The sequence below is a fragment of the Aquila chrysaetos genome, chromosome 10, assembly GCF_900496995.4.
Source record: "Aquila chrysaetos chrysaetos chromosome 10, bAquChr1.4, whole genome shotgun sequence".
Lineage (NCBI taxonomy): Eukaryota > Metazoa > Chordata > Aves > Accipitriformes > Accipitridae > Aquila > Aquila chrysaetos.
In genome coordinates, this window is record NC_044013.1 from 18,145,711 (window position 1) to 18,173,527 (window position 27,817).

The 27,817-nt window shown below is 37.4% G+C and overlaps 1 protein-coding gene across 1 annotated transcript; it reads right to left on the reverse strand.

The window, feature by feature from the left end:
• ATP1B3 (ATPase Na+/K+ transporting subunit beta 3) lies at positions 1-27,817 on the reverse strand. Its single transcript, XM_030027735.2, has 7 exons — positions 27,529-27,817; positions 18,878-19,006; positions 14,134-14,241; positions 12,397-12,584; positions 11,601-11,651; positions 5,754-5,840; positions 1-2,320 (listed from the first exon to the last, which is right to left on the reverse strand). Exons 1-7 carry the CDS (start codon positions 27,635-27,637, stop codon positions 2,150-2,152), a joined length of 843 nt encoding a protein of 280 aa, XP_029883595.1. The 5' UTR covers positions 27,638-27,817; the 3' UTR covers positions 1-2,149.

Here is a 27,817-nt window from a genome sequence, read left to right on the forward strand (position 1 = left end):
TAGGGAGAACAGAAGTTTATTGAGTTCTACCTGTCTGAAAAGTGCTGAAGAGTTGCCATTTCATGCTTTGTCTATATAGATAAGTCGAAAAAGAAATTGTTGCAAAAATCAGCTCATTTGAAAACTGAGTGTTTCTCCAGAACTTCTTACCATTCCTAAGTGAACACAAATGTGAAAATTTCTTTACATGAAGCTAGTCTTTTTCATTTTCAGATGCAACATCTACACTTTAAGTTCCCTCACGACTACTAAAATACTTTCAGGCAGTATTAATATACAGAGAAGCAATTAGTCATATCTTCAAGAACCCAGGTATCCCAGCTCTAAAAGTGCATGATTTAAAACACTGGTAATGGAATATTTTGAAAGAACATTCTTATTCAGTATTAATGCATGCTATTATTACAAAAGTACCCATTGCATATTGTAGGAACAACAATTTTTCTTTTGTAGACAACCAAAAAGCATGCTGAATGGTATCAGATCAGTATAAATCTATTTTTAATAAAGTTCAAGACACTGTTCAAGTCCCATTAAGAGCAGCTTCCTCCAACTGTGCACCAGTGTAAGCTTGCACAGGCGTTAAAAAAGTTTTGCACTAACGTGGCTTAGACTGGCCCCAAACATCTTCAAAGCAGGGCATTAAGACTAGATCTTGAATTTTAGTAACCATTCATTTAATTTATTTAAATAAAATATTAAAAACCACTGTAAGAATTAGGCATAAAAGCATGTTAAGTAACAAATTTAGGCCTAACTAGCAGAACATACAGGTATTTACATAAATGGTAATTTTGCTATGGTCTTTAATATTGAGAAGACATCAGAATGTGGACCATGTGCTCAAAAAAAACCAAAGACCAAAACAAACAAAAACCCTGGGGAAGAGTAATAATAAACCCCATGTCAGCACAACTGCAGAAGTTATAACCCAATATAATGGGTCAACTTGGTTCATTGTGACAACCAGCCACAAATAAACCTGTCTATTTGTAGTCATTTTAGCAACTGGATTTTAAGTTAAACTGCAAGTAATCCACTCCAAGTCAATAGGCTCTTTCTATAAAGCAGTTGATGCCACCAATTGTCTAAATGGACGATGAGGAAATACACAGAAAATCCAAGATGAAAGAGCAGACAAAGACGTGAAGCATGTTAAAATGATGCAATGAAACAGAGTATATAAATTAAACAGGAATGTTTAATCAAGACAATCCTTTTTTTATTTTTTTTGTTAAACAGAGGTTCTTCAGGAAATTTTTTAATTGGAAAATGAAACCCTAGTCCCACAATAGTGAGGCCATTTCTTTCAAGCAGCTCTGTTGTACAACTGTTACCAGGACCCTAAACAATTACAATTGCTGTATATTGATATTTCTGAACTAAAAAGTTTTAGAATATTGTATAGATTTTATTTGTGCTCCACATATTGCAAGCAATTAACAACACGAAGAAAGATTCCTCAGCTAGAATACCAAACTCTATACCAAGTATTACATGTACACAATACTTGCACAGTGACAAGCACAAGAAAGTACTAGTTGAGCACTTACTTTCAGAAATCCATATCAACTCTTAAAATCCATTTCAATTCTCCCATGCCACCCAGTCTACAATTTAAGGCATCTCCACACAGCCATCCATCCATCTACCCACCCACACCCATACACACAATTTACGTTGGAGGTGTTTACTCTTACAAAAAAAATCACTATGTCAATCAGGTACCATTTATTATTTATCCCTATAACTGTGTCAGCATTGAGATATGACAGTTAAACCAGTGTTAAATCAATACAATATTTACATAGCACAGCACATTAAGCTTGAGACACTCACTTGGGGGATAAAACCACGTTTTAGAACAGGACAAAGGTCACCATTATTATGTGTTTGAAAACAGCTATTTACAGGTCCCTATGACATAACTATAGTCTGTACACTGTTCCAATGGGGCAGGCAGAAGCAGGATAGGCATTTATTTTGAGGGATTTTAAACATACGATTTGGAAGCATATTATTATGCTACCCTGAACGCCGTAAACCACCTTAACATTCTCCAAGGTGGTCTCATATAATAGAATGGCATGTCCAGCTGATACAAAACAGACAACACAACGTTTACTTTGTGGAGAATTTTTTACTCCAGCTATTCAGTCATTTGAACTTTGAAGGCAATTCGTCCCAGAAACTTGTCACGGTCATCTTCATTTTTTAAATTAGGTGAGCCCAGGATCTTACACTCAATTGCTATTTCTTCTTTGGTACTGTTGGAGTTAATTGCTAGTTGAACAGCCACTAGAGGCTGTAAATAGTGAGCCTAGTAAACAGAAAGATGGGGAAAATATTTGAGATAGCAGAGTAAGTTAGCATTTAAATTAACATTTAATCCATCAGAACATTTAAGAAAAAAAGCTAATTAAGAACCCAACTTTTCAAAGCCCAATTTGACTCAGGTAAGACTCTTTTTTCCAAGTTAGATAGTCAGGTATGCATTCTTCATACTATTTCTTAACTAATACATTCAACATAATTTAAGTCACAGACAGTATCTTCAAGAGGCATATGACTTTACCCCTTTCTATTAGATTGGGTCCAATTTTTCTAGACACCTCTACTTGAAACAGTCTCTGAAATTATAGTCTTCCTTCCTATCCAGTCCATTGTCTCTTCTGCTGGTTTTGAGTTTTGGGGTTTTTTTTAATCTGCTATAGAACATAACTTTTCTAGTACAGTTTTAAGTGTTTTTTGCCAAAAGCACAATTCAACAAATACTAGTAAACTAGCTTCCCTTCCACTCTATTCCATTTACTTGTTCACCAACAATCCATTCTAAAATGTGTTATCTGATTGATAGCTTTACACAGAAACCCTTCCTTGAACATTCTGACAGTATCCTGACACCAATCATATTTGGTGGAACAATTACAATTCTTGACTCCATTCCCTATAATAAAAATTAAAATTTGAGAATGAATGCAAAATTAATTTTTTTTTCAGCCCAGTAGTATTTCTCAAGTCCAATTCAGTTAGGACAACTTGAATTCTCTTGTAAAGTGCCTATGAATTAAATAAGGGCTTATTTATTATACACTGTTAAAGCAGTATTTCATCCACTATTCATAAAGTATTTCCATAAAAATATAAATGTATTTTTAGGGCAATACTGCTGACTGCTGATTAAGCAAAATCATTTATTTCCTTGGCAAAAATTCATGTAAGCCAGTGGACTGTATATGACACTGCAGTATTATACAAGTATAAGCCTTAAATTTTAATTGAATAAATTTTGCATTAGATTTTTTTTTTCCTCATTAAGTTAAACTCCTTAATACATTTCTGTTATTTTTAGGCTAATCTCCCCTACTTCTCTACCAAAGAAAGCACTACAGAATACTCCAAGTCTCATTTACAAAGAATGATGGCATGGAAGCTGATGTGCTAAAATCTTTAATGTGAAGTACTAGTAAGAAGTAGATTGAAATAACCGCTTTCCTTGGATGGTGATTTTAGTAGATCAGAAATTTTCCTGTGCTCCTACAGACTTCAAACTGGGAGGGGGAAATGCAGCTAGGCAAAGCACCCTCAAAATTCTCCAGTTATAAGGGTGATACCACGCTTGAGGTACTGAGTTTTCTAAAAAACAGAAATAAAATTCCCATCTTTCCTCAGAGAAGTCTTCTCATTGGCAATTTTTTTCAAAATAGGTACACAAACTTCTATGATGCTTTGAAGACACATGATAACAGAATGGACTTTTACTCAGTACAAAATTTGGCAGGAGGAAGGAAAAGAATCAGCATCCTCATTAAGCACTACACATCATCTAAAAAAGGCAATGTTCCCCAAGGTCAGGGAGTTGGGCTCATTGTGCTGAGCAGCAAAAGGCAAGTAGCCATTCTGGACCACGGAACTGTAGATATTAGCACTTTTATGGCTCCTACCTTAGCACAAGAGCAGCAAGATTGGTTGAATGCTCTTACCTCCCTTACAGAATAAAGTAATTCAACAATTCCACACTGATATAACATTAAAATGCTGTTTTATAGCCAAGAAATCAATCCGGTCTCCTGAGACCTAATCAAATACCTCAATCTCTCACAACTCTTCTTACTGCCTCTTCCTTTTCACGATTTACTAATGTGATGAGAATTGAGCCTCACATAAGCAAGAATCCCTCAAACCATAGGCCCTATCCCACATGACAATGTCAACATGAAAGGACATTGAAACAAAACAAACAAAACAACCTCCCCCCCCCCCCCCAAAAGCCAAACAAAAATTACATTTATTAAAAAAAAGTAAAGCTTTTTCTTAATCCCGTAAGTCAAGCAAGGAATAGCATTGAGTATTGCCTGACTTCATTATTCTCCTTTCATAATCTTTCCTTTTCCACCAGTATAGCAGCCAGACAGGAATTTTGTCAGGAAAGTTCTTCATCCCATCTTTGGTACAAACTACCTCCTGACATCTCAAGGTCTACTGATGTTGTAGTTTGTGTTTGTTAGGGAAGCAGTGCTCTCTTTCCCTATTCTTTCATTACAAGAAGTGGATAGAGTATGCACTGACTCTGCCTGTTGGAAGCACAGGATGACAGTCTTTCCCTAATCTTGTATGTCTAAGAAAATGGATGGTTTACCAATTCAAAAAGTCTGGCAACACAATGGAAAACACGGAACTACCCATAAGTAACATGAAGGTAAATGTTGAAGAAAAACAAACTCCTTCCTCATTACTAAAAGCCATGTGAGGATAAACAAAGGTTATGTGAACTGCTGCAAGTAAGTACAGCATACACTGGAAAAATAACTGATAAAGGAATAATTTAGTACAAAAATCATTTTGGGGAAATTACAAACCACCACTGTGGTATACTATGGATCTAATAGATTTATGTTTAAAAAGTCCTTTTATCTCCAATGGGGAACAGTGAAGATGTTTATTAGACTAAATAAGTTGGTCAATAAGAGGCAATATAATTTTATACTTGATAGAAGGTACATATTTTCTGTATGTAGTTATCACAAGTTGATGCAAGAAAAGAAAAAAATAACTAAATTCAAGTTTGAAAAGAAATTGGAGTTTTAACTGTATGTATTCTGTGTCCATGAAGTAGTGAGCTTTGGGGTTTTTTAAAACCTAAGTATTCTTCAATTCGATAAATAAAATACATGTCAGAATACAATGAGGATACATGGCACAAGCAAAGAAAAATGAAGATAAGAAAATTTAAATTGAAAAAATCATAAAATATTAATAATTAAAAAAACCCCAAAACTACCTGCTACCTTGAAGTGCTTCTTCATAAAACAGAGTAAATAGAAAACATGACTGCAGAGCCACAAAGAAATATAACCAACAATACCATAATGAATTGTAAACTTAATATACTATACATAAACCCCAAGGATTAACTGTTAGAAACTGTACTGTAATCCAAAGAACCAGTTTACTTTTCCTGCCTTTCCCTGCATTTAAAAAGATTCCAAAAGGTATCAGTGACCAAAAAGCAGCAGATGCCCTTAATACTGCTAGCATACAACCTCTTCTTCATTAGGACAATGCCCAGTTTATTTGCTTGTCTGCTAAAGCATATCTCTAATCTCATCAAGCACTTTGAAATTCCTACATACATAATATGTCTTATGAGTACCTTGTTACAAAGTTCAAACTTCAGAATCAATCTTATATTAGTAATTGTAAACAGAAACAAAACATTTACAAAATTAAGACCATCATTAAGGTATACTTACATGCAAGCTTTTCCCATAGTATGGAAAGTACATTAAGTCAATCAAGCCTTCAGGAGGAAAATAATTTACCTCAACCATGCCTTCCTCCTGTGATTTGAGATAGCAAAAAAATTAGAAGTTAACACCTGCTTCCATAAAAATGAATACAAAAATTATAATTATAACCCAATGATAAAGTGCAAGACCCCTAAAAAAAGGCAACTGAGCTACAAACTCTTAGAATAACTTCCAAAATAGATTTATTTTTGGCAAACAGTTACATGCTGCACACATCTGCTACAGTAAGGATTATTAACAGCAGTATTTAAATTAGTAATCAAGTCAAGACAGCTTGCCTTCATGTTTCCCTTATGAGTCAAAGAAAAGGCGGGGGGGGGGGGGGGGGGGGGAGGATATTAATTGCAATGAATAATTCAACAACCACCAAAAAAAACCCATATATAAGCTAAAATCCCAAGTATCTGCAAGATATTTTGGTAAAGCAAGAGCACATCTGTATTTCAGTTAAAGTTAAAGATGAATTTCTGTTTAAAGCCAGGTTTTTAAGCCTCACAAATTTGGAACGATACAACCCTTCACAAAGAACTATAGCCCCCTCCCTGCAATGGTGTACTATTCCTAACATTTGTTCAGCTAGCCTTGGAATGCAGGCTACCTAAAGGAAACCCAAGTTTAAAATGGTAATGTTACTAGAGTTTCTGTGTGTCATTACCACCTTCAAGGAACAATATACATATGCATGCCTTATCGCTAGACTTCCCCCTATAATCCCAAATCTTGTAATAAGCAGCAGCTACCTCCAAAGTTGCTGCCTAATTTCTGAGTCACCCAATCTGTAAGATATACAAAATATGTATATATGATTGAGCTGTCCCAGACACAGGCTATCAGTATAGCGATACACAGACACATCTCCCCATATACAACATTCCTCAGGATTGTGTATCCTGGCAGGATGTCAAACTACCGCAAGTTCAAACCACTAGGAAATGCCCACATCTAATGTGACTTTCTATAATAAGGTAAACATATTACCATGATAAAGGGAAATGCCACTAAAACAACCACCCCCAAAATGCTAAAGGTATCTTCAGAACATCACTGCTTGTTCAGTGTAATTCACAAGTTCAAAGAGCATTAGTAACTTTCATTGTTTTTTCTATACTACCATATACAACAGCTGCAATTCTAAAAAGATAACACTACCAAGTTCAGAAGACAAGTGCAGTAATAGAACTAAGCAAAAGAGGAACACAAACATCAAAAAAATAGTGAAGAATAGACCACAGCTCAAGAATACCTTCTCCTCACCTCCTCAAAAGAACATACAATATGTTGTGTAGGATATGGCCTCATTCTTGTTCCTCTGCAGTCTAAATTACTGCAATTCTTCAATATATGTTTATTAAGTATTTTGGACCTTGAGCTAGCAAATATCACCCTTATTGTTTATTTTATTTAAAGCTCATGCAGCTGAAAATACTCATTTTTCAAATATACTTCTGAAATAACAGTTAAAAAAAAATCAGAATACAGAGTAACATAAGAAAGATTTATAGGAGTAGAGCTTTCTGGAGCAGCTAAACACAACACATGCATGCAGTCATAAATATATATGCATTAGGCTATCAGTGCAATAGCAGAGAGGTTCTGGGACATGCAACTGCCTGTCTCATGCAACTGCTGTGGGGTTTGAGGTTTTCTTTAATAATTAATTAATACTAATCAATAACCCTACACAATTAAAAAAACCAAACACAACAGCTGAACAAGCTGCATTTGCTGAAGAGCTTCAAAAAATCAGTCCATTAGTGAGTGTCACTTTTTCTGCTTACCATTTACAATTTCCACAAAGAGTTGCAGGCAGTCAGCAAATCTAAAAATCAGACCACTTAGCTGGACAGATAGGCTTCCACCTCACTTACTGGTTCTTTATTAAGACTGTGTCTTAGAATAATTTTGCAGATGTTAAAATAATGTACAAGAACTTGGGCAAGACTGGTCTGTAATCATTTGAGAAGAAGAAATGGTATCATTGCACAAGATAAAGAGCAGTATCCATTAGTAGAAACTGTAAAACATCTAAGATTTCTGTCACAAAAAGCAAGGTAACTCAGATGCTGAGTATGTCGACAATAGCAAGGCACATAGTGTCATTCATACAGCCATTCTTCATTCTTGTAAACTAGGAAGTGATACCGAGTACAAAGTCAAGATTGAGACTAAACAGCAGAAATATATATATTTTGAATTAAGGCTAATTTTCTTTTCTGTAGTTAAAAAAAAAATCACGCATTGAATCTACCAGTTTTCAGTAAAGATAGTGTTCACTCAAAAGAATACTGCTGCAAGATGTTCCAGCACACATGAAATTGTGCATCTCCAGCCCCAAACTAAAGACCTAAAATGCTGATCTTCCAACTTCTTGGAAACACAATCCTTTTTTGGCTTCTTTGTGGAGATCCTCAAGACTACAACAGCTCAGTTCCTCCAGGGTGCAGAAGGAAGAACCAGCTGTAATTAGTCTGACACTGCAAACACTCATTTCCCTAATCTACAGAAATTATAATGATGACAGCTACCACTGTGTGGGGGCAGAGGGGGGAGCATCCCCAACTATCAAGTGTGCTGACTCTGAAATCACAGGTCTATCTAAAATTTTTCTATTTTAAAAAAATCCCATAGGAAAAGTGCAGGGAGAAGAAAGAAGAATAGCCTTACAGGAGAATGCTTGAAAATTATACATTTCCAAGTGAAAAAAAATGACATTTCAGGTGGCAAAGACTGGCGGGATGCACAGACAGAAGCTATTAACTTTATTTTGTATTTCAGAGACTTGTCCTCTTCATTAAAAAAAAAAAATAAAAAATATATATATATAAAAATTATTTCATTTAGAAGTCAGATTGTGTTAAGTCCAGGCAGACACTTCTCCAAATTGCTCTGAATATATGTATAACTATAAAGAAGAAATATTTAAAAACACAGATGAAGGGGAAAGAAAATTGGTAAACAGCACACCTACATATTTAAAAAAAAAAGCGTGCTCTATAATGAAGAGAACATGGTAGTAGGATTTCTGCTTTGCCCAGTAAAATCACCTTTTAAGCAAAAATCCATCATTGTCACTCAGATGTTAAAGATTTCTGATGTAAAATTTAAAATTACTAGTAAGTTGCATTTGTGCTATGAACTGCACAAATATGCTCACATGTTCTATGAAGCTAATATGTAGTGCAGGGTTTATTTTCAGGAACGTGTGTCACCTGGATTACACTTTGCAGTACACTCTGAATTCTTTTAATCCACATTTGCTGACAGCAACACAGAAGGAAAAAAAAAAAACCAAACCAACAACCAAAAACCCAAAACACTGCAACAGAACACATCAATTACTTAAAAACTAGGTAAACACCCTGAATAAGAGAAGCAATACAGAAGTACAAATGACCACACTTCAACTTCTGTTATGAGCCAGTATTTGTGGGAACATTCAGATATAGTGGCAGACACAATGCAGTTATAAATTTGTCCGCAAAATACACAAAAGCCTATTGGCTATCCTTCTCCACGCTTCCAGTGTGCACACCAGAGGGTCACAATTCACATCCTTGCATGAACAAGATCCAGAAGAGCCACAAGATATTACTTCCAGGTAAGCATTCACCTTATCCACTACAGGAGAGGAAGAGACCATTACACAGCATTCATATCCTAAAGAGTCAAAGAACTAAAAATGGAATTGGAAACAAGGCCTCATAAGCTGATGTAAAGAACAGCATAATCCTTTAAGAGTTTCAATAAGCAAGGGGCATAACAGAAAGAAGTTCTGTAAAAATGAAGCATAGACAAAAGGAGAAAATGAAAGTTGTTGATGCTGCTGCTTTGTTGCCCACAGAGAAGGATGAATTGTAACCAATACTTAAGCTTTCCTAAGCTGGTAAATCATGATGAGCTAGGGCGAGAATAGGCTAATTAAAGATAAAAGAGATGCATTCAAAGTGGCAAAGCCTGCCAAATATTTTCCCTGGAAGTCACTAAAGAACTAATAAGATTAATAATCTTAAAATTTAAAAACACTACACTTGTGTAGATCAGAGAAATTCTAACTGGATACAGTAAAAAGCAGTACTTCGTACTTAAATAAAGAGGATGCAAGAAAATACCGTAACATACAGTTTATTTGCAAGTATCTCAAAGGGTAAAAAAATAGCACAAAACCCCACCACAATCAACCAAGTTGTTACCAAACATTCTTTTGCTAGTGAAATTAGCTGAGAGGGTAAGAAAAAGCATTGTCTGTGATTTGCTTAGTATAGCTTTTACCACTGTCTCACAGAGCATCCATATAAGAAAGCTGAAGAAATACAATCATCATAAAATAGGATTACCATCAGTATTTTATAAATCACTTGAACATTAGTTCTCAACACATCACAAGGCATATCAGGTGGAAATGAAGATGACTGTCCTGAACCTTATTCAGTGTTTTCAGTGAGGACTTGTGAGATGTAAAAGAAAGTTCATTCATTGATGGTACCAAGCCACAAGTAGCTCAAAACACTTCAAAGAACTCAATCCCATTAAAATGATCAAGAAAAATTACACAGGGGGGCCAAAAACAGCAACGTGAAATTCAAAGCTCTGAACTTCAAGAAATCACATCTACAAATACAGACTGGGAAATAACCAAAAGAAAGATCTAAATAGTAAAATGATTAAAATAAAGACTCAATGTATTACAAATGGCAAATTCACCTCAAGAGATATTATTACTTCCATTCTGATGACAGAGTGAAAAATTCTGTCACTAACAGTACCTCAGCTAGAGGCAAACTTCTGTCCAGTTTGGGATACTATATTACGAAAAATTATAAACTAGGGAAGTCAAAGAAGAAAGAGTACTAGTAAAAGAAAGAACTTAATTGCTTTATTCTAAAGCATAAATAATTCCTCCAACAAAACAACATTTCTTAAGAATGGTCACAAAGAAGTCAGTCTCAAATAACAGAAGGAATCACCTTCACTTTCAACAGACTGTCATAGGGAGACCAAAACTTTCAAAGACTCCACAAAAATCAAGTATTAAAATTTATGCCTACCACAGGTACCTAGGATGAAGGCAGGAACACTGACAGTATTTGTCTCATTAATTGCTGAAATTTCCCAGCCTACATTTTTATCAGTTACCTCAAGCTAAAAGCCATGACTCCATCCCTTACTCAAGCCACTAACTTACCAAGGCTTTCACTGCCCCCCAAGCAGTCTAGGAAAAATATGCAGAAGTCAAAGTAATCATTGTAGTTGCCATATAACATTCTGTGTAAATCCATTGGAACACAACACATATTCATAGATTAGCCGTTATTATAAGTAGTTTATACTTGATTTGAAGGCAACTTTTACTCGAACAGTAAAATTAGTTTCCACACTATGTCTTACCCATCATTTATAAAATTGTCTTAGGTGCACTTGCAGCATGGAGAAAAAATAAAAATATAGGTTATGAAATGGGAAAACAAAACACAACTCACAATAAATAAATAAATGTGACCACAAATAACATGTCTGCATTTTCCTTGACTCTAAAGTAAGTCAGGTAGCTCAAACACATCTAAAGATGAAAGAACAATAACAAAAAAGTATTTTTATAAGTACACTGAAGAAATTAAAGTCACTAAAACTAAACTAGACATACAGTAAGATGAAAATGAGAAAAAAAAGTACAAAGTCTAATGAGAAAGGAGGAGTGTGAAATACATGTTCTGACACAGCATATTACTTCACTTTTCATTCTAATCACAAGGAAAATTAACTGCACACTTATTTCTTACATTCAGAACTGACCTTAGATGTACACTGTATACGTGGTTCTCCTTCAGGCTTTAATCCAATTATCTAATGGAGAGAAAGTTAAAATATTTATAGACTTTCTTCCCCTTTCCAGTTTTACAAACTGAATTTGAACTTTTCCCCCACCTAATATGACAGAGTTCATACAGGGAGAAAATCCATCTAGTGGCATTTTTATATGAAGCACAATTTTACACTAGGACTAAGATTTAAAGCATTGTTAAGTTAAAGCTCAAATAGTTACAGTGGCCACAGAAAGGACGATTTTCTTATTTTACATTCAGCATGCAACATTAATGGCTCAAACCAGTTAGCAGTTCAAGTAATGTATAGCATACAGAAAAGTCAAAAAGTTATTCACTCAGTGAAGTTTTCATCACCTCACATAATTCGGGAGTTACAGAATACATTACATTCAAATTACATTTCTAGAACTCAGACATGAAGTAAAACACACTTTACCTGTGCACAGTGGTTTACAATCTGTTACATAGAACAGTAAGCAAAACCAAAGAGCACTGTACTTCTTAAAACAGGGTTTTCAGATATTTTGATGCAAGTAATCAAAGCCAATACTTGTAAGTATTAGAATGCTCAAAAAGCTCACACTGTTTTACTCTCTAAAACACATGAATTGCTAGACATTTCAGTAAATTACACTGTTGCAGAAATGCAAGTATCTTGAGAAGCAAACTGAACACACATTTCAGTCCTTTTCTACAGTCATTTTTCATACAGTGGTAGTTGGGAGCACTTATACTAAGAATGAAAAAAATAAGTAGGCACTTACTCTGTTCATTTTCACAAGCACGCAGGGAGTTCCTTTAGAATAGCCAAAGGTCTTATCTTCCTTTCCAGAGCATTGTCCAAGCTCAGAGAGGTTAAATCGACAGGCCTTTTTAACAGCAACATCATTCTGATCAAAAATCCTTCCTGGTGTACAGTTTATGTTTTGGGATTGCTTTGAATCATCATATGCTATGAAACAGAAATAGCTTGTAAATCAATGGTGTAAAGCATACAAGTAGCCAAAAATTGCAGAAGCCTACATAAACATCTAATTAATAGTTGTTACTTGTCTAGGAGTTTTCTCAAAGGACTATTTTCATAGCACTATGTCTCTTATATCCATCTTAACAAACACTTTTTCAAAGTGTATCAAGAAGTGGCACTGTACTTGAGTATTACAAAAGAAAAAATGCTGTCCTGCTTTTCGAATCATATCAATAACCTCAAGTTCATTAATTTCTGTACCTAAACTAATTCTAAACTAATAATGTGTTAAAATATAAACAATCAAGTTTCTACCTGGAAACTAAACCAGTTTTCCCTTTGCACATGTTTCTTTTATAAACACACAGGAAAACTTCAAGTATTTCAATGACTAATACTAAATTGCCTCTACACTAACATCAGGTAGTATAACTGATGTTATACTAACATCCCAAGTTGTTTCTCACTTTCTTGTGTTTCACAATTACACAGATCACATTGTCAAAAGATGCTCATCTATTCACATTTAACACGTTTTGTGGTTTTGTTCCCCTCCCTTACACCCCACCCCCAGCTAAGCATAAACAATGTAAATTGGAAAAAGGAAAGTTCATCCTCAATGCAAAAGTCCAAAACCCACTGAAATGCAGGAGAGGCAGGTAATCATGAAATGCAGCATTCCTCCCAGGAACCCTTTGTAGAGCTCTGAAAGAAAAGCCTACTCACAGCAGCTGATAGTAGGCAGCAAAACTACAAATCCAGATAGATTCAAGTATAGCTTGTGTAGCTAACAAAACAACTCATGCACACAGGTGAGATTTTACAGCACCTCTTCAATTCTGACTTACAACTTTTGAGGGGTTAAACTTACTAATATTTTAAATTGATTTCTGTATTACTACAGTAAGTGTACATACAGGCACATTTATAAAATAATGTATGACAAACTAGTGATTTTGCCATCCTTCAGTCTGGTCCTGTGTTACCTTTTCTCCATGTACTAAATTCAATGTTTTAATATTTCTGCCCATAAATACTGTGTATCAGGGTGAAAATTAATAAATTGCAATTAATTTAATCTTTGTGTGCCTCTTTTTTTAAACAGGCAAACACTCAAGTTCTTAAGACTAAAGGATTCTCACTCAGTTACCAAGCCATTTAGATGAAAGACTGATCAGTTAAGTCTTGATAAACTTTGCCTCCAAATACACGACCTAGGTCATTTTACACTGAACTCTTTTGGCATATGTAATTTCTACATCTTGTAGTATTTAAACAACCATGTCACCAAAACACTGAAGTAGGACCCAAAATTCTCCATTATGTACTCCACTATTCCTCATGCTCAGGCTCCCTGTCCAATACAGGTATCGCTACTTACCTTTTTCTGTAAAGTATATACTTTAATAACACACATGTCTAGAGTAAGCCTGAACTTGCATCAGCAATTGGCAACTAAAAGCAAAAAAGGAAACTAATGTACTCAGCATTAAAACTCTGGAATTACTTGGGCAGTTGTAAGTAACTTACTTACATTCAAGGAATTTTCTAAGTGTAGAAACATATTCTGCATATGACTGCGCGTCACTCTTGTTAAAGTAAAATTCCAACGCAGTGTCTGGCTTTGGTGAAATCATAAGTCCTTAAAAAGAAAAAGTGCAAGTAAAGAACCAAACAACTTCTCTTCCTTACACCACTCTAACCTACTCAAAAATCATATCCATAAACTGGAAAATACCTATCTGTAAAGAAACATCAATGCTACCCCTATATTCCACAGTACTGGAAGGCAGTTTGTGCTTGAAGTCAGTCATCAAAATCAACGTTACGTGAATTAATACTTAAATTCAATCCAATGTATAACTGCAATTCACAAACCAAACCCAACTGATTAGGAATAGCAAAATCAGCAACTTAATCATCTTCAATCAAAGAATTTTACTGATTTTCTTCCCACTTTCCATATTCAGCAAATTAAACTTAAAAAATAATTGAAAAAAATACCCCAAACCACACCCAGAAAACCTCCAGTTAAAGCTATGCTTCAAAGCTTTAGGCAATAGAGAGCGAATCTATGATTGCATTAATCTCTTAGAAACCCACAAGAAACAAAGTATTTTTAAAAACTTTATAATGCATAAAGATAGCTTGAAAGATTTCTCAATCAAAACAGACAAGCCAAGTTAGTTAGTCTTTTCCTCCTTCTCCTCAAACAGGAAGTTCAGATGTCATCTGTCTCATAGAGAATACAAGAAACTTTAAACAACTGCACGCATGTCATTTGAAAGGGCTGTGGTATCTATGAACGCTCTTGAGCTGCCTCCCAGGCTGCTAGCACCGGGCACTGCAGCAGTCAGGGATCCCCTGGCTGCTGCAGTGCAGTGGCGGCCCACGGCTGGCTTCATTCAGCTGCTGGCTGAGGGTACTGGAACAGGAAAAATCTACAGCCAGGGAGCCAGGACCAGCAGGAGAAACAAGCACAGATTACCGAATGCTGAAGTCCAGCTTTGTGTTGAAGGATGAAAAAGGCAGGCACTGACATGGAGTTTGGGCCCTTGATAGCGGTAAACTGTCCTTCTTCACAGGATATGGGCAAAGAAAGGTACAGAGTTAAACCTTAGGGATTTTTTTGTAGCATGTGAAAGCAAAAGGCACACTCTCTGCTGATACACACAACCCTGTACCATCAGGAGTTGTCACTAACACAGATACCTAATGCTACTATTATTCATCACAGCTTCAGTAGCAGACAAAATAGCACTACACCACCAGACATTGCAGGAGAGATTAAATCTGTTCAAAAAAGGGTGTATGATTGACTGCTTTATTCACACTACCTTAAGGCAACTCTTATTTAATATAAATAATTAGACCGGATAAAAACCCTGCAGCTGTGATTAATAGATGAGTGTCCATGCATCTGTCTCTTCAAGTATAGCCGAGAACTGACATTGCCATTTCACAAAAGAAAAAAAAAACAACAAACAACAGACCCTCAACCTATTTTTTTATCAGACTAGTTTTCTTCTAAGTTAGAATATTAAAATGGTTTGATCAACATCAAATTTGGCATAAGGGAAGAAGTTGCAATCATAGCGCCAACTAATTGTATCAGCTTAGGATGCCATGTAGTTTCCTACCCTCTGGCAAAAACAATTAAAACTAGATTCCCAAATGAATAAAATTTAAGGCAGAAAACAAAACTCATCTCCCAAAATTAAAAAATACAAATGAAGTCACGCCTTCTTTTTACAAAAAAAAAACATTTAAGAAGGTAAGACTACAGTGGGAAAATAAAGTCGGATAAGTTGTCTTAATGTTGGATTCTTAGTACATTACTGTAGTTAATCAATCACGGTAAGCTTTTGGAAAGCATATAGAAAGTGCAATCAAGCAGTCCAGGTCTATTAAGGATTCACCTATAGAAATGACCAAGCTTCTCACCCGAAGGTAGAAATTATGACAAATACTTTAAATTGGGAAAAAATAAAGGTATATACCAGAAATTTATCATAGACAAACATCTTTTAGATTCTAAAAAAACCCAGATAAAATGTAATGCTTTTTTAGTCTACCAATGTTTTGTAGGATTTCCAATAAATCATAAATCCTTCTTTCTGCATTAGCAGCAGTTAAATTATTTCCAGGCAAGCCACAACTAAATGCCTTAATGACTGACAGTCCATATAAAACTACAAATACCATTTTTGACTGCAAATTACTTTGCACCATTACAGTCATCTTCTGGCCTCCACACTGAACTGGGATTCAACAAAATACAAGCTAATTAGTAACAGGGCTGAAAAAATCACTGAAGCGGTTTTACACACTAAGGGGTTTGGGGGTAGAAGAGATTGTTATTATCTATAGAATTATACTGTAAACGAAGGACTTAGATGCTGGTTTTCAAAGCGAATATGATAAACTAAACTAGTCATCAATGAATGAAACAATAATTTGAAGAGATTTATTGCTTCAGGGGAACTTCAAAAACATCCTAAGAGGAAGGGACTGCTCCAATTCCAGCGGATCACAGTCTTCCTAGAGACTATGGTGTAAATTCTACAGAAAAAGCCAGCTGAAGGACTGATGCATAGACTGTGAGAGATGCAGGATTTGGGCTCTTCCAGAGGAACAGAATTAGCAGCTTCAACATAGGATCACATCTAGGATTGTAACAGAGATTACATTATCCTACAATTCCAAGAGGGATTTAAAAAAAAGGTTTTTGAATCATCTGGATTTGATCGATACTATTATAACCCAGTGTACAATGCAAGTCAAATATCAATTATAAAATAAATCAACTGTGAGATTTCCAAGTATGTGTAACGCAAGAGTAAAACCTTTGACCTACGCCATCCAGGTTTTGTGTGTAGAGTTTTTTTTATAATTTAAAGTTTTACAGCCAGGAACATGACATGTTTCACTGCAAGTGAAAAATGACAGAGTTAAAGAAAAACATTAAAACAGAAATGAGCAATTTTATTAACTTTCATGTATGAGTAATTAAAGACATTCTTAATAAAAAAAATTTAATTCAGAAATGTTATAGGAACTCTTAAATTAAAAACTAATTGTGGCATACATACTTTTTAAAACAAACATCCCTTATGACTTATTTCAAAACAAAGGAAAATTAATATCCTGAACTGCGAGAGGCACGAGAGAAAAAATGTCACTCAAGTCTAGTATTAAGTCACAGCTACCCATAGCTCCATCCACTACCAAGGTTCTGAGTACCACAAAGGAAATGGGGAGAAATGGTCAACTAAGCCATCTTCTCTTTTTTTCCTTTTTTAAAAAACTAAGCAGGTATTATTATTATTAATATTATTAATATTATTATTATTATTATTTCTTCCAGCCTTTCACCCATTCTTAGCTTGAAAAAACCAGCACAAATCCTCAAGAGTCCCTTATAAGAGGAGGACACTTGTTAGAGAAGGCCTGAACACTACATCAAAACAAATTCTGTTCAGAATCCAGAGACATTTATCTTGGCCCAACTGCAACTTGCTCACACAAAGATTACTGTATCATCTTAAGTGTTGATGCAGCTGCAAGACGCCAGTTAATTTTAAGAATTTAGAGTTCAAAAAAAGGAAAAAGTATTTTAAAAAATAATGTCTAACTTCCACCAAAATATTAATATTGCACAGCCATTTAGTTTTGCTGTGTTTTAAACACTAATTGGGCCCCTAAGCCAAGTTATTATAAAATTTGAGATATCTTACCAAATTTTCAGGTGGCCCAATCATTTAAGTTGCACATACAAATCAAATACTTAGACATTTTCCAGAAGCAGTAACTAGAAAACACTAATCTCTTTGGTGTATATGCAAAAGCATCTTTTAAATCTTTCAGAGTGAAAATCCTTTATTTTTTTCCAATATGGAGATACACCAAAATAGAGCCTATAATGACAGATTTTTGTGAAATATTTAAACCAACCTTTAAAATAAAATTTAAAAAGTAAAAAAAAAGAAGGAAAAAATTTTAAAAAACAAAACCAAAACACCTTATTATTAATTTTTATTTGTGCAGGGGGGCAGTTCTGTCACATATAGCTCCTTGAACCAGCCAACCGTAGGAATGGATGGGCATATACACAAAGGAAGCAATACTTCCAGGAAGCAGGACACCACTTTTAGTGGCAGCTACATGTTACATGAACTTAGCTTTATCATAAAACAGGACGCTCTCTCTTCAGTGGATACCTACATAATAGGTCAACAACCCCTGGAATCCACAGATATTCCATGTCAGTTGAAAGCTATCTAATACTATAATGAACACTCTGGAAATGCCTTCGTATCATAGTCCTTACACACTCTTGAGCAGATCACCTCCACAGTACAGCCTTCCTGTACTTTCTCCAAAGTATCAACTACTAATCACAGGCAGCCTTCCATCTGATCCGAGAGAACTGTTTTATAGTATCTATAAAGCAATCTGATTAAAAGATAATCCCACTTCTACAACAGCACGTTGTGTGGATGTGCAGGTAAAATTGCAGTCTACATACATGACAAATTCAACTGAAAAGAACTTGGAGAAACAACAGCAAAAGTTAGCACATACATGCAAAAAGCCACTGACTGAATTTATGCTATAAACATATATAACTTGCCTCACACCAAGTTTTACCTTTGAAACCTGTAAGTACTTCAATAACAACCAGTTTCCCACAGACAGTTCATACTTCAAACAAACTCTCAAATGAGACGTACTGTTAAATCAGACAGAGGTTTATGAAAAAATAAATACACTGTTACCTGGACTAGAAATCCGGTCACGATATTTTGGAATATCACTGCTCAGTGTTTGAAGCATAACCCACATTGTGAATGTGAAGAGTGCTGCTAGGAAGCCGTAAAATACCAGATAGAATAGTAAGATCAAACCTGTAAAGAAAAAGCTAAAATTAATATTTTAGTTTCAGCTAATTCCACTACCTATTTTGAAAATCAAAATGGGAAATAAGCAATAAGATGTTTGGTTTTTTGTTCTCCCCTAATCCCTTGCCACTCCTAATTGTAGTTATAAATCAATATGCCTCTAGCATACATATGTATTGCACAGTGCACAATACTGCCTGCAAAAACATTTTCTTCATACTTTCTGGCTCTTCAAATTTACAGGACATTTTGGCATCTCTAGTTTTAGGAGAGAAGCATTAAAAACCACTCTTTGGGCTACATAGGAAAGCTGGCAAAGATGACTAAACAGTCCATTTAAAAAAAAATAGTTTCACTTGTTTAAGGGAAATACAGTTTTGTATCTGGAAAGAAAGGGGTCGTAGGAAGGACGAAAGAACTGAGTGAAAAGATAAAATTATTACACTGGATCCAGAACAGGTAGGAAGTGATTGGTCCTTTAATAACATAGTTGATATTTGAGAGACCTCCACACAGAGAATTCATTCACACAGACGTCGTGTTACAAGAGACTTCTCAAGGTGAAAATGCTTCCTGCTGCATATTTTGGAAAACAAACCAAGCCTTCTATTCAGACTTACCACAAGTCTTTGCCTAACACATCCACCTGCTTTACCAATCTACCTCCGGGACCGGCAATGTTCCTGGAATTCACCAATTACACACATGTTTCTAGCTTCAACTTGACAGTTGCTTAAGGAAGAACTCAAAACCTGATGAAACAGCCTCGAGGAAACAGCCTCAAGGAAACAGCCTATTACGATGCTGTACCTCTCCATCACTTAGCTGCAACAAATCGCTAAGTGAGAACACTACTTAGGAAAACAGCTTGAAAACTTACTGTGATGAAGTGTGTTTATTTTTTCCCCTGTTCTTCCACCCCACCCCCATTTTTTATTATGCATGCACTCTGGATACACAGATCCGTTGTTTGCTGTTGGTAACGGACAGGCCAAAGTTAAAATCTTAGTTTAGAGACGATATGGACTCAGATCACCTGCAGAGATTTTCAAAGAACTTTCTGCCCTTTTTTTCAAGAGTTATGATGCACAGCCCTCATTCAAAAGCCTTTCAAAATTTGGGACAGCTCAATTGTTTTAGTAACTAAGTTTTCAAACAAGTTTTTGTATTCTTGCGCTATTTGGTTTTTGACGCTGATAGACCTGTGTTAGTGTATCTCATTAAAGAAATAACAGCATACTGTTTGCTACACTTCCTTGGTTTTGTTTTCAGAAGTTCTGAGAGTATGTACTGATGACTGATTACTATTAGATTACCTTTTAAAATTTATGTTTACCTGGAGACAGTTCCCAACTGAAGATGAAGCATATATACTATATGGATGGAAGACTTACTAAAAAACATTTAAGATCCAACAGAAATTGTTTTATTAATCAAGAATACAATACTAACCTAAAAAAGAGAGTGTATGATTCTGTTTTAAGACTGAACACTTGAGACTTAAGGACACATGCATAGACATTGTCAAAAAGAATGAGAGCTACACAAGTATTGAGAAATTCAGATGCTTGCACAGAGAGCCACGTTCAAAAGCTTTCTAATTCAAAAACATAACCGAACGATGATGGAAATTCAATTTTTATAAAATAGTCAAGCTATAAGGCTGCTATCAGGAAGCCAAAGAGATATAATTCAGGTCAAGAAAAGCACATCAAAACCATTATGCAACATTCTACGACCAACACTTGATTATATGAGAGAATCAAGTGCAGTATTTTTCACCCTTCCATAGAAAAGGAAAAAGCAAAAGCAAAAATGACCGTACTCCAGTGATGTGTACTGTCCACTGGAAGATGACAGAAGGAAGCCTAACCCCTGGCTCCTGTCCCAGAAACTGAACATTTTGCACTGAAATATTTTCTAGTGTACTAGAGCCCCCAGTAAACCATGACCGCTAAAGTTGCAAGTACCCGTATTACTTCTCCTAAAAGAATTCAGTGTACATATATTAAAATAATGAGGTGGTTCCCAAATTATCTTTACCATAACATAAGTTCTCTGCAGCAACCAGCTAAATGTTACTGGATTTTGGTTTGGGTTTAGTTTTCAATTTCATGTGTTGAGAAAGTTACTTACCAATCTGAAAGTGATCAGCTCTTTAAAATACCTTTGGGAACCACTGAGATGTAAGATACAACACAGTGATTAGACATTAAGTAGCAAAGTATGTGAACACAAGAACAGGCTTACTCTATAATGAACAAGACAGCTAGATATGTATTATAAACTGTTTCTAAGGCTATTTAGAAGCTGAAAAGAACACATAAAAACAAGTAGTAGAAATCCTAGTCAACAAAAGCCATTACGGAAGTTGCATCTGTATTTGGCACACCAGCAATTTGCTTTACCTATAAGCTTACAATTACTTTAACTGGATCCAAAACAGAACAATGAACTTCTGATTAATACCCAATGTATTTTGGGTATCACAAAACCAACCAAACAAAAAAAAACCCCTTACAAAACCTTTGGTCAGCTCTCATTTTGATCCCTACAATTTAAACAATTACTGAATACACATTCGTCAAGCTGTCTAAAAAATACATTTTCCATCAAGTGACCAAGACATTCATCAATCAGTTCCAATGGAACAGAAAAAGAGTTTGACATTTGAGACAAGACAAGCACCTTCTGTGGCAATTAATATAAAAGCAAGAAAGTCGGGGAAATCTTTTTCATTGAGCTGTTTCAGAATACATTTGTATTTTAATTTCCAAAAGATGACACGTAACTTCACCAGATAAAAAACAAAAACAAAAAAATCCCTGCCCACTTGTTTATTACTGATGGGCATAACAGCACCATGGTGGCGTACTTCTAAGCAGACACAGCACTTAGTACTGCTTTGGGCCAATACTACCATAACATCTGCAATACTGGCCTTGGGCCTCATTTTGAAGCACCCTGAAGAGCTGATCCAAGCCTGCTGCAGCTCTCTTCCTTTGCTCCCTCAGTTGAGGCAATGGTGCCTACCCACTTACACAGGCTCTCCACTCCAGCAGGGACGGGGGCTGCTGGGGTCCCCCTCCCCTGCCAAGAGCTGCAGCAGGGCAGAACTGCTAGTGTAGGCAGTCCCTGGGGAGCCCTCTGGCCCACAGAGGGAGCGCCAACAGTGGGGAGAACGAGAGGGACCCCAACGTCTAAAACCCAGCAGTCGACTCCGCAATGGAGACTGCAGTGTGAACAGTCGCTTATGGCGTCCCTGTCCCTCCCAGCAACATCACGTCCACCGGGGCTGCAGCAGTAACAAGGTTAGAAAGACTTTCTATTCACAGCCCTGAAACTCCACTAACCTCCCCTGTCCAGCAAAGTACGCATGCGTGCACACACACAGAGATTATTTTTAATCTTTATTTTACTATAGCCTGTAAATGCACTGCAGAACACCAACCATTAGACTAAGCTGCCCCATTTATGCTACTTTGCCACATTAAAAAGAGGGAAAAAACAAACAACAAAAAAACCCTCTGCAACTTCCAACAGCCCAAAACTGAGTAAGCTGCTCTTTGTGAGCCTATTAGTATTAATTATCCTAAGCTAATCACAGTGAACAAGCCATAACCTGTCAAGAAGCTCTGCCAAAATAATTTCACATAACACTGGATTTCTTGTCAGGAAACAAGATGTACACAAGTAACAGTGGAAAGCTATCCTCCACATTTACTCCAAGGAAAATACAGCTACCACATCTAACATGCAACTCAATTCAAACGTTGCCGAACATCTTGCTACACCAAACCCTTCGAGTCTCTCAGTCTTTGACACTAAAACTATCACACAAGGAAAACTGTCAAAACCAAAATTCTGCATTACAATTTACCTAGTTGGTTTGTTTTGTTTTGTTTTTCTTTTTTGCAGGGCATCACAGTACCAAAACCCTTTCATATCCTAACCACATGGATAAGCCACAGTCAAATCTGGAAACCTACTATTTCTGAACCAACATGTTGGTGCCATCATTAATTGGAGTTCATCTGCAGGGATCAAAACACTTCTCCGTGATCAAAAACAGAATTTCTGACTCTGGTGAGTGCAAAATATCAGGTACCTGACCATCGTTACCACGATGAATACAAGCTTTCCAAACTTTACATGGCAGAAGTGATTAAAAGCATGTCAATCTGGCATAAATCAGATTGGCAGATCTACCTGTATGTAATACATCGATAGACATATACAGGTATCAATATAAACACTCTTACAACAGACATGGAAGCATTTACTCAACATCATCTGCAACAATGAAAACGAAATGCTGTCTTTATGGTTTGTTGGATTCCATGCTGCATTGATCCTATCACCTGCATGATCATTCTTCAGTATCTTTAACTAGTGGGATTTAAATACCGAAGTAATGTTAGTAGTGACCACCACCAATGCCAGCAACATCAAGAAGGATTTTTGGTCCACCTGCAGATGGATTTATTTGCCTTAAAACTAACATAACTATACATACTAGATAAGCAGTAATCATGTTTCAACTTTATTCCCTAAACACTTAAGAAATACTGTTTTCGAAATTGTGGGGGAGGAAGAAAGAGGGAAGGAAGACTTCAGGAAGAAATAAAACCTTGGTCCTGTGTTACTACCATTTATTTCACAGTAAGCCAGGGCTCCACATATAACATGGCTAAACACTTCAGGAGACAATAAAAATTGTCACGTGCGACACTTGCAAAGAATCACAAAAGCCAGTGCTTAATGTCATGATTAACCATTTACAACACAAAAAAGCCCAAACCCCCCAAAATACCCTTACTGTACCACCAGAGCTTACTGATACCTGCAACAAGACAAGGCATGCCTTCAGAGTGATCTGTGTCATGGAAAATAAAATATTATACTGATTTCTCATATATTCATTTCTTACGATAGGCAGTATCATGGAAAAGTTTAGTAAGATTTTTGACTGCAGTCATATTCCTGGCTGTGCAGGGTTTTTTACATTAACTGTCCATCTGCCACAATACAAAAAAAGAGCAGTGTGTGTCTCTCCAATTCACAACTTGGATGTGGAAGTGCTTCTACTGCAATGGCAGACAGTAATGCCAGAATGTTTAATATTACACTACCTGTGAAGAAAGCTAAATCACAACAAAATCCTGCTCAAAACACTGATAAAGAACACAGAATAATCAAGTCAGAAAAGCAGTTAAAACTTTGACAGCACTGTATGCCCCAGCAAGAACTCAGTGAAGACTAAACAGAAGCAAAACTGGATCTTTTGTTATGGTGACTGACAAGACTGTATATCCATTGACATGGTGGAAAGCCTTCCTAAAAATAAGGTGTTGGGTTTTGTTGGTGGGGTTTTTTGTGGGTTTTTGTTTGTTTTTTTTAATTTCAAGCACTTATTTATGCACTGAAGGATACAAATAAGCATTTAAAATAATATTCAGTAGGTCCAAATTTCTATGTACTTTAAGAAAACGTCACCTCTACCTTGAACACCTTGACATAACTAGCTTTACAGAAAGGCTTAAATAGGCTTGGCATGACATCTAATGTGACCATAAATGAAGTATTGCTAGACTCTATATTGCCTTTTGTGACACAAATTATTTTTCTGTAACCCTCTGTAAAAAGAGTTTACTGTCTATATTGTATGATTATGTACACATTTAAGTGTTTAGTGAGCACTGCATTACAATACTTTCATGATGATCTCACTCTGTTCTTGCTAAATTATAGGCAAATATAGGCACAGCACCTTGCCATTACAGGCAGAGCCAGATGCTAATCTTCCTTTTACTTACAGGAAGGCCCCACATGGCAGTCTTGCAAGTTCTCCTTTCTTTGCCCTACCTGATTAAACCCTGTGTAGAACCCCAGGACTGACCCTCCTTCCCATCACCTCTGTGAGGAGTATTAGTGCCCCTTATGCCTTCTTGCTGAGAACCACCAACTTAAGTCATCAACAGTTTTTTCCAGTATTTTCTCTCTCTTTAATACAACAAATGATTATGCCAGATAACTAAAAATATAAGGGGGGGGGGTGTTAGATTTGGATACCGATTTGTGAAAAATTCATATTGAATTATACCTCAAGTCTGCAAAAAGTAAAGTAAAAATCTCTCATTTTTTACAGCAAGAGAAGACTTAGTACAGTGTTTTTACCAAACTGTAAAAGGCAACACTTTACCAAACTCTGAAAGGCAACATACCTCTGTTACATGACAAATGAGTCTAAGAGCTGCTTGTGTTTGATCTTTTCACAAATCCTGGCATAGAAATGGCAGATGAAGATGAGTACTCCAATGCCACAGCACTCAGTCACAGAGAATCACTGCCTTGCAGTTAGAATTTGCATAGAGAACTGTCTCAAGACTAGGGCAAAACATGCACATACTGTAAATAATTATTTAACAGTTTCTCTACTGCTTCTGTCTTCTTTCTGTGAGGAAGCTGCCTTGAGACAAGACAAATATGCATGGAAGAACCAGAGCCAACTGAATTCTTATCATGCTGCCCCTGGAGACACCAAAGCCGAGCAGACTGGCAACCAGAGCTTTCTTCTCCTACCTCCCCGCCTTTCAGACGGGAGACCAGCAACAGAAAAGGAACAATAGTCAGTGAGACTAGTTCAAGCTCACATCAGTACAGCAAGGGCAGAAGTGACACCAAACCCTGCATGTTCTTCTGTGCCGACAGAGCCATTAAATTAGTGTTCTGCAATTAAAAAAATTAAAACCAAACAGAAAGTCACATGCTGCCCACAAAAACAGTCAAAGACTATAATTTACTTAATATATATATAATTAAATTAAATAAGTACAACGTGTTAATCACAAAACGCCAGGACAAATAAATTTTGACAAAAAAATACACCAACAATTTACAGTGCTGCTGACTAGTCATCTTTTAATGTCCAGGCTAAGCAAGTTACACAGCACTAAGGACATACCAATCACCTAAACCACTTAAGAAAGCAAAAGTTGTTTCAACTTCACTTCTTTTAAAAAGCTACAAGCTATTTCTAATGTGCCCACAGATTCATGACAGACTTCTGCAATCCATACACCCATTCCTCCAGCCCACACACTTGAGGAACCTGCCTGTACAAAAAGATCACTAGACACCAGCATAGTGGAAATTTCCTCTCCTTTGCTATTCAACTGGCAGAGTAGCTCGCAAGCTCTTATTTCCATCTGAATGGAGGAGAACTCACATCGGAGCTAGGGCCCTCTCTTGATAGACAGGAGACATTGGCACTGCAAAGAAAGCACAACCCATGCATAGTCTGCTCAAGGCTCCTCCTCACTATTTCAACATTAGTATTCATTGAGATTGTGTCAAGGCCAAGGATGTATTGGCCTGGTCCTTTACACCACGCTGAGATTCTTGTTGGTTTTGTAAGCACAACTATTAAGTATCCCGACTACATCCAAGTTTTGGGAGGAGACGCAGCGTTTTCTGAAGTCAGTAAATATGTCCCATGAGGACTGAAGAAACATCCTAATATTAAGCATTTATACAATGGTTTAATATGAGAAAACATACTCAGAAAATCCAAATATTTTTATTGGAAGCAACAAGATTATGATAACATGCTTTCCAGCTCAGAGGAAAGCAATGGGAAGACTACCTGAAAACAGGAAAACAAACACTGCCTTCACAAGCTTTACTGGAGAACCTTCATTTAAAAGCTTCATTTCAGAAAAATAAAAGGCCCAGAAGCTCTATCTTGGAACAAATTTAGCACAATGACACGCAACGATCATTCTTTTGCGGACTATCTAGAATGGGGACTCAAACTTTTTGGAGTTGTTTTTTTGTAGTTTTTTTTTTTTGCTTTCCTTCTCTGATCCGCAGCCACCCTCTAGAAGTACAAAGGCAATTCACGCTCATTCATTCTCGATTTCCTGCGATGCTGGGGGGGGGGGGGGGGGGGGGGGCGGTAAGGAATGGATGGAGAAGAGCGGCTGCATTGACATGCACGCAGGCTGCTATCAATTGGGAGAGATGAGCGCGGGGCGGGAGCCGTGCCCGCACCTCGGCGGCGGAAGCCCGTCACAGCCGCACCGAAGCGGCCCCCGGAGTCCCCCCACTGCCCGCCCCCCCCAGTCGGTGGATCAGGCGGAGGAGGAGCCAGCGGGCCCAATTTGCTGCATTTGCGTACTGAGGCGGGAGGGTGAGTCAGCTCGGGACGCGCTCCCAGAAACTCCTCTTCCTCCCCCGACCCCCACCTGCTCCGGGAGGCGCCCCCGCCTCCCCTCCCCCGCTGTCACGGCCGGAGCTATTCTTAGACCGGCGGGCGGCGGCGGTTGTAACGGTTACCGGGGCGCGTGCGCCGCGGCCTGGCGGGCCGCCTCACCTGGCCGCCGCGGCCCCCGCATCCCGCTCCCCCCATCACCGCGGGGGGCCTTCCCGCTGCCCCCCCCCCCCCCCCCCGCGCTCGGCCTCGTCCCCCGCCGCTCCGCGTCTTCCCCGGCGGCTCGCCTCCCGCCTCCGCCCGCGGCAGCCCTTACCCCAGCTCTTAGCCGTGCGCCCCAGGAACTCGCCGCTGTTGGGGTTGTAGACGAACTGCCGCCACTCGGCCATGCTCTGGCGGAAGGGCTTCTTCGCTTCCTTGGACATGGCGAGGTGAGGAGCGGCTGCGTCGCGCACCCCGGCGGCAGAGCCTCCCAGGCAAAGAAAGCCGCAGCGAGCGCCCGCTCCCCACCGCTAAGTAACTGCCGCCGCGACGCCCGGCGGGAGAGCGGGCGGCCGACCAGTCACGCAGGGACCTTCCCTCCCCACCTCCGCGGCGAGGCGGGA

Excerpts from the sequence above, each read along its gene's own strand:
- ATP1B3 (XM_030027735.2), bottom strand. The coding sequence starts at position 27,637 with ATGTCCAAGGAAGCGAAGAAGCCCTTCCGCCAGAGCATGGCCGAGTGG. Across the intron at positions 12,585-14,133 it reads ACTTAGAAAATTCCTTGAAT|CATATGATGATTCAAAGCAA; the intron begins GTAAGTAAGTTA and ends TCTGTTTCATAG. Across the intron at positions 5,841-11,600 it reads GTATACAGTGTACATCTAAG|GAGGAAGGCATGGTTGAGGT; the intron begins GTCAGTTCTGAA and ends CTCAAATCACAG.